General features: G+C 53.4%; 3 protein-coding genes across 3 annotated transcripts; 2 read left to right on the top strand and 1 right to left on the bottom strand.

Moving 5' to 3' along the window:
- Window positions 1–1,326: 1,326 nt before the first annotated feature.
- BKA78DRAFT_300731 (uncharacterized protein) lies at window positions 1,327–2,171 on the top strand (the record flags this gene model as incomplete). Its single annotated transcript, XM_066887263.1, has 2 exons — window positions 1,327–1,619; window positions 1,646–2,171. The coding sequence occupies 2 exons, from the start codon at window positions 1,327–1,329 to the stop codon at window positions 2,169–2,171; spliced, it is 819 nt and encodes a 272-aa protein (XP_066738248.1).
- A 1,899-nt stretch (window positions 2,172–4,070) lies between these two features.
- Window positions 4,071–4,799, top strand: BKA78DRAFT_300730 (uncharacterized protein; the record flags this gene model as incomplete). Its single annotated transcript, XM_066887262.1, has 1 exon — window positions 4,071–4,799. One exon carries the CDS (start codon window positions 4,071–4,073, stop codon window positions 4,797–4,799), a length of 729 nt encoding a protein of 242 aa, XP_066738247.1.
- Window positions 4,800–4,865: 66 nt separating this feature from the next.
- BKA78DRAFT_357874 (uncharacterized protein) lies at window positions 4,866–5,897 on the bottom strand (the record flags this gene model as incomplete). The annotated part of the gene is made up of 2 exons (XM_066892306.1): window positions 4,866–5,363; window positions 5,799–5,897. The coding sequence occupies 2 exons, from the start codon at window positions 5,895–5,897 to the stop codon at window positions 4,866–4,868; spliced, it is 597 nt and encodes a 198-aa protein (XP_066738246.1).
- Between the last annotated feature and the right edge of the window lie 1,678 nt (window positions 5,898–7,575).

The following is a 7,575-nucleotide window of genomic DNA, read 5'->3' as shown; positions in this document are numbered from 1 at the left end:
ACGGATGGCGACAACTGCAACGGGATTTCCTGGACTCCAACCGGTATTCAAACGCGGTGTATACGCAGGCTGTCGGCCGAGCCCAACACTTGCAATGCATATCCTTTGCCAGATGCTGAGTTGGTCATGGAGAATTTAGCAACAAGTGTACCACTGCCAGTCCAAGAACTCAGGAGAGCCATGCACATGCCGTCGTCGATTTGGGTTGGTCATGCCTAGGGCTAGTCAGATATCGGCCGCGGCGCACGGGCGTCTTGAACGTGAGGAGAAAGGCGTTGAGAGGCACGATCTTGAGCGTCGCACAGCCAGCAACAAGTAATTTGATGCTCGTGGATTCCAGGACTGGATGCGCCAGGCTGAGCAAGGTGCCGTCGAAAACCAGAGGCACCATGAAAAGTCTGTGCAAGCCAAAGGACAAGGCAAGACCCAATGCAAAGGAAAGCAAAAGAAAGAGCCCAAGAGGTACGCGCGAGAAAGCCGCTTGAGTGACGACGAGCAGGGGGACGGTCCAGCACCAGGATACAGTCCCATGACTGACAGGGGCAACGACCGGAGGCGTCAATAGATGTGGGCATGGCCGGGAGACTTTAAATTTGACGAGAGTCGAGTTGAGCTGCGTTATGCTTTTGCTACACCTTGCCCAGCGACGCCCCCGTCTTGCATCGTTTCAGTCACCAGCGCATCTGTACCTCGACGGGGTTGATTCATGTCACAGTTCACACCCTCGGAAACCGATTCCGCATCTTCAAGTCTTGAGAGAGTACTGCTACTCAGAAAGAGGAATCAGTAGGAGGTAGAGCAGGAAATTGGCCGAGGTGAATTTGCTAAATGTGGCAATACTGGGCTTGATTTCTTGGACTGGAACGACTATGAAATGTTTTTTAGAGCAAAAGGGGCTGGCGAAACGTTCAACTCTCCAGAGGAAAGCCAGGTGCCATTTCAAAGAGACCACAGGTAAGCCTCGCCGCGCCGCCCTGTGCAGTCTGCTACCCATGGCATCATCTGACGAAGTGCCTGCCCGCAACGACAGCCGCGCGCCTCGATGCGGCGGGCCCTTCCACCTCTCAACACCAACATTCCACCACCCCCTCACCGACTCTGATCTAACACTTTTTCTATGCCCCCGCGAATTTCCACCATGAAGCCGTTCAACCAAACCACGTCCACCCACGTTCTCGCCGCCAGCAACGATGCGAAAACCAACGATCCCCCAAAATCAACGCTCATCTCGCTGCAGAGACGCTAATGGCAAGTCGGAAGGACAAGTTCGGGCCATGACCACCGAGTCGTCCGTTTGCAGTTCTCCTCGACTGGGCCATCCACGACATGGTTCCTGATACGACGCAGCTGTTGGGTATGCCCGCCTCGGCCGACACTCGTGAAGTAGAATTCTTGAAGGCGCTCTACAATAGCCAGCCGGAGGCGCCGTTCCTCAAGGCCTACATTTTCGGCCGCCGCTACAAAATCCAGGACTTCTGCAACGACATGTTCGATTGCCTGTGGGAGGTCGTCACCAAGCGCTACTACACAGAGGTAGAGGGCCTTCAGATGGAGCTCCAGACATGGGACTTTGATGCAGTCATCTACGACTCTCTTGAGGAGCATCCTGGACGTACCCCGTCACTGGCTACGCTCTGTCTTCTAGCCGTACTTCTACGAGCTATACGTCCTCTGCTGGCCGTACATCTATCAGGAACACATCCTCTACTGCGCACATCTCGACCAGCCACACTCTTCCGCGATACTCTGCATCTGGAAACACATCCTCTTCTGCTCGTACTTCTGCCGGCAACGCGTCCCTTGCTGGCCATATTTCTGACAGCTATACCTTACCTTCCCGCTACTCTTCTCCTGCCTACACCTCTCGCAGCGTCTCTTCTGGCTACCTCTCTCCATATCCCGCTCTGCCGCACGACCGCAGCATCGACAACAACAACAGCAACAACGACCTTCCGTATCCAATCATGGCTACCAACCACACCACTCGCAACGGCACCAACTCTGCAAACCGCAGCAGCATCGTCCGCCCCTTGAACTCCAGCAACGTGGCGCCCCGCTCTACCTCGTTCACGGTCAAGATCGAGCTTCGCGAGGTGGATCAGAAGACCATGGCTCTCAAAAAGAGTTGGACGAGGCTCGTAACGGCCAAGCTTAGCTCCTTTCGCACTTGACGGCTCTTCGCCGAACTGCGCACGAAGACCTCTGGAACATCTCCGACCAGCTATGTGCTGCCGTCGGAAGCGTCTCGTAGAAGGTGGTCGGTCCGTGGGGCTCACCCAGTGGTACCTGGATGGACCGGTAAGGTTGCGTACCCCAGTGCGTCGTGCTGTGGCTGATCCGGTTTACTCAGGCTTTCTGTGTCTTTTACGACTTCCGAAAGCAACCACCAGCGGCCCGATCCCAGAGCATCTTCCAAAACTCTCTACAGCATCACCACTTCTCGTCCAAGATTCCGAACGCAACGGCGCATAGAAGCCAAAGCCGCCCGCGGACTCAGCACAATACAGTCCCCAGACTGCGCAGGCTCGGCATCCACTCCGTCCTGGCGTTTTGAAAAACAGGCAGCCGGGGAACTGTCGTCCAGGGGTATGTATATCAATGCTCGGCAATTGGTGAAGAGGCCGGAGAAGGACGTTTTGCTTCGGTTGTGAGGCACTTGGGCTAGTCTTTTGGAGTCCTGGTGCACAATACTCTCTTAATCGACGCGGGACAGGTGTGAATTCGGTCAAGGACGCGGGACACGACGACCATCTACTTTGCTGTCGCGAACAGATTGAAAACATGTTCAAGAGACTTCCTCCTACTGAACAAGAGTTGATGTTGCGACAATGGCAGCCTTTTCCAGACAGATGACTATTTAGATGGCGCTGACTTGTGTATTGCTCCAGCTTCCCAGGGCACAAACTATTGGACCAATAGTCGAAGGCAAAAGGCGGACTTGCGAAGACTCTGAGTATGGAAGAGACGTGCGATCAATGCAGTACCAGCCAGTCTGTCCGACGCGCCGTTGCTCTTGAAGCCATCCCGCGAATCGAAGCCGAGCGTACGACATACTCGTCGAGGAAAAAATGGTCCCCTACGAGTTCAACGAATCCTGCTGCTACATCAAGCCAAACAATGGCTTTGTTCGTCCTCCACGTCATGGTGTCCAAGCCATTCAGGCACTTACATACCGAAATGACTCTCAAATTTGATCATGGATAATGTTCCCGCCCTCGCGGATGTGTTTCCTGGCCGGTCGCCTTTGTTGTTTTCATTGGCCTCTTTACCCACGCTATTTTTAGCTCAGGTGCGCAAGATTTCCTTTCTTTTTTGAATCAACCTGAATTCTTTGCTTCGTTACTTGCTAAATTGGTCGTCCACATCACAAGGAGCAATCCATTCGTGATATACCATTTCACGCTTTCCTTTGACTTTTCCGCAACAAGCCAGTGCAAACTGAGGGCTTACTTGCCCAGCCCTTGCTTGCGTGCATCCGCGCATGGCGTAATAGTAGTGAATTTGATTTCAACAAAGTGCCTGAGTTTTCTGCTTGTTGTATAGTGCCAGGTCACCATGAAAGCCCCTGAGGGACGCCCGAACCCTGTGTAGAATGAAGTCGACAAGGAAATCAATGAAGTCCCGCGCTCCGACCTTGAGCAGGACGCCGCGGAAGTCCAAGCTTCATTGAAGTGAGGAAGGTAAGACCGAAGCTTTTCTGAGTGCTTTAACAGGCGACATATTGAACATTCAAGGAAGATGTACCCTCATCCTTTGCATTGGCGGTCACTCGGAGCCATGAGGCTGTCGTCGGACGATCACAGGGCCAAAACGCCAAAACCCGCCGCATCAAGTTTGTATAACGAGTAAAGGGGTGAGTCGCTTCCTTATTGAGCGCACAGTCGATTAGTCATTTGGCCACCCCAATCGCACGCCGACTGGTAATTCCTCTGCAGTCGCACCACCGCCTCACGACCTACAGAGCGCACCTCAACCAACCGACGCACGCCTTCACTGCGATCACAGCGCTACATCCCTCCCTTACGATCATCATCTCTCAGTCCCCCCAGCGGCGATCCACAGTCTACACAATGGCACCGGCCAAGCCCTCCAAGTCCTCAACAGTTCTCGCTATTGCGGACGATCGCAACAATGACGATCCAGCGAAGACCACCATCCTGCGACTGCGAGAAGAAAATGCGGAGCTGGCTGCGAAGCTCGCAGAGCTCTCATCGAAGACCACCAATTTCATCCGTCGACTTCACAATCATGAGACCAAGGAGGCTGAGCTGACTTGCGCGAACTTCGAGCTTGAAGAGAAGGTTCGCACGATTGAACGTCTGTTGGAGGGTCAACGCCAGGCGAGCACCATTGACCAAGCCGAGATCTCTCACCTCCAAGAATTGAGAGAGTATTGCTATCGTCACATTGATGATCTGGAGCAGGAGCTTCAGATGAAGAATCTCGAAGCCAAGGGTGCCGAGGAGGATATCAACACCAAGTCGCAAATCGCCGCGGAGTACATCTCCGCCCTCTGGCGTAGCCATGATGATGTCAAGGTACTGGAACGGAAATTGTCAAAGACGCAGCAGGAGAACGAAGCCGTGAAGCGGGAGTTGGAGCAGGCAAAGAATGCGCAGCAGAAGAATCAAATCTTGAAGCAAAAGTTGGAGAAAGCCAAGAATGGTCAAGCTGAGCTATTTACCGATCTCACTACTCTCCTTCGCCTCGCCCACGAAGACATTCTCAATGTCCCCGCAAAGATTCGTGCCGCGATGAGGACTATCTCAGAGAGAATCGTCGGACCATGGAAGCCTTGAGCGGAGCACTAAATCACGTAAGTGGCTGGACACAGCTAGGTTGTACAGACTCAGACTGACCTTGAATCAGATACTCAGGCATGACGGGGGAGCGGTATTTTGCGCATGCTTGCGTTTCATTCCCTTCTTGGAGGGGGTCTCGTCGTCGCCGTTGCGTCCACGGGAAGCCTTTCCATTTTTCTTCGGCTTCTCTTCCTCAGAGCTGTCGCCATCGTCGTCCTTGGAAGGCTTGGCCTTCTTTTTGCTGCCGGCTTTCTCTAGACGACCGGCACGGCGCTTGCGGCGTTCGCTATCCTTGTCCTGGGGTTCGGCTTCAGACCCCGATTCCGAAGATTCGGAGGACCTGGAGCTGCTTGGCGAGTCCGATTTCAGCATTCGGGTTCTGGTGTCCAAGCCTTTGTCGCCTTCATCATCAGAGGAAGATTCTTCAGCGTCGTCGAGGCTGATGATCTTTTTGGGAGGCTTGGAGGGCGTTGATGGGGCGGATCGGTTCTTCTTTCTGGCCCTCGCGGAATCCTTTTTCGAGCTGTGCTTCGAAGGAGTGTTCTTTTTGCCAGAGCCGCCCTACAATTTCAGACAAGCGCCAACCTCATCCACCCTTGAAACTCCCTTCGCAAATTACGAGTACACCACAGCAACCAGCGAGACTCTACCAAATTCGCGGAGCTTAACCGGCTTTACATTCCTGAACCTAAGGAACGTTCCCCTCCTCCGAACAAAAACGGCCATGGTCCATTCGGCCCAAGATATACAAGCCCATCGTGCCAAAGCCGCATCCGGTCCACCGACGACCATTCCCACAGTTTAAAGGGGTAGCGGTGCCGTTCGGAAAGGGCGGTTGAATTTTCTTTCTTGTCCTTTCGTCACAATTCTATCCTGGATAAGGGGATCGAGGTCTCGGCCTACAGTATCAGGTAGACCACAAACATACTTTTCAGCCCAGCGCGTATACTTTTATATTACCTCTGACTTGTGATGTTTTTCGTCCCACTTACTCACTATGGCGTAGCTTCCAATCAAAGAGCGGTTGACAGATCTCAAAAGGCGGCCCAATGATTCTGTCTTGCCCTGCGGACCGAGGTGCGCTAGATGCGCCATGGAATCGAATCATTTCCCCTGACATTGGCCGTAGCGAAAGTGGAGATCCGCCAACTGCAGGAATTGAGGGATCACTGTTACTAGGAGAGGACGTGAAGCTGCCAAGGTAGCAAAGGCGAATATCGACCTCCGCACACCAACAGCAGCAAGCGACCCTGACGACCACAACCTGTCTACTACATCCGCTACCTCTCTGCTCCACCATCACGATACCTCCGATCTCGCTCAGCTTTCCCTTTCAAATGGCGCCCCAAAAGCCTTCCAAGTCCTCCACCGTTCTGGCTGTCGCCGACCACTCCAACAGCAACGACCCGGCAAAGACGACGATCCTCCACTTGCGAGAGGAGAACTCCAAGTTTTCTAGCAAGTTCAAAGTGTGCTCTGCCAAGGTCTACGACCTCCTTAATCACCAGCGCAAGCACGAGACGAGGGAACGTCGAAGTCACTTATGACATGATCGGATTAACCTCCGGCAGGTGCAGCTGGGCGCGTCCGCGCGGCACGAACCTCCGTCCCACAACACCGACACCTCCATCCTTCTGACGCGAATTTCTAGTCAGAGGTCACCACCGTCGCGTATCTCACCTTTCTCGACATGGCGCCCAAATCCTCTACGGTACTCGCTGTCCACAACGACCACTCTACCGAGTATCCCTCAAAAGCAGTTCTCCGCAACCTGCAAATCACCAATGCCGAGCTCGAGAGGCAGGTCCAGACCATGGCCCGCGAGCTGGAGGAGTTACGCAAATCGGCGAGATTGACGACTTGGCACATGACCTTAAGATAAAGGAGCTGGAGGCCAAAGGCATGCTTGAGGATATCAGCAACTGGTGCGAGTAGACTAGGGACACAAAGTGCAATAAATATCGCCTGACAACCATGCTGTTTCATCTTGTATACCAACTGTTTCGGCATGATCCGAGGATTTCAACGTGCGCAACCCCATTGCGCTACGCCTAACAGCGCTGATATTTGTAGGGGGAAGGACAAGGGGGTGATGGCGAAGTTATTATGACATTATCAAATAAACATCCGGCAAGTGCAGCTCGCGCCGCGCACACCTCCGCCTCACAACACCAACAGTTCCATCCTCCACTTACCACTCTCCAGCACCTCACTCGTCCACTCTCGAACTCAAGATGATACCCTTCAACGAGGTCAAGCCTTCCACCGTTCTCGCCGTTCACGACGACCCTTCGACCGACTATCCTAGTAAGGCTGCGCTGCGTGCACTGCAAGAGAAGAATGCGGAGCTGGAGAGGAAGGTTCACCAGATGGCCTGTGCGATTGAGGAGATGCGCGATGCCCGTGCAAAGGATCAGGAGGAGATCATGCATCTGAATGATGACAGGGAGCAAAATCACACAGAGATATGATAGACTAGGGACACAAGTGCAATGACTTTGGGTTGCGGGAGAAATTTGGTTTTGACAGAACGCCTTCTTTGTCTTGTATAGATAGAAGTCAAAAACTTCTCAGACGAGATAAGCGATTGTGGAAACTGTGCGAGAAAGGGGCCTAGACACCGGCGCAAACCTCATTTGTTATTTCCAAGAGGTACAGGCCGTGCAGCGAGGGTAACAATCTACATGTAGGTAGGTGGGTAGGGCCGCCGGCGAAGTCACGTATGACATCATCGAATAATTGCCGGCAGGGGCAGATAGGCGCATCGACGCGG

Source organism: Phyllosticta capitalensis, assembly GCF_038381095.1.
Source record: "Phyllosticta capitalensis strain CBS 128856 chromosome Unknown BKA78scaffold_14, whole genome shotgun sequence".
NCBI classification, from domain to species: Eukaryota; Fungi; Ascomycota; class Dothideomycetes; order Botryosphaeriales; family Phyllostictaceae; genus Phyllosticta; species Phyllosticta capitalensis.
This window is presented reverse-complemented; position numbering and strand designations above follow the sequence as displayed.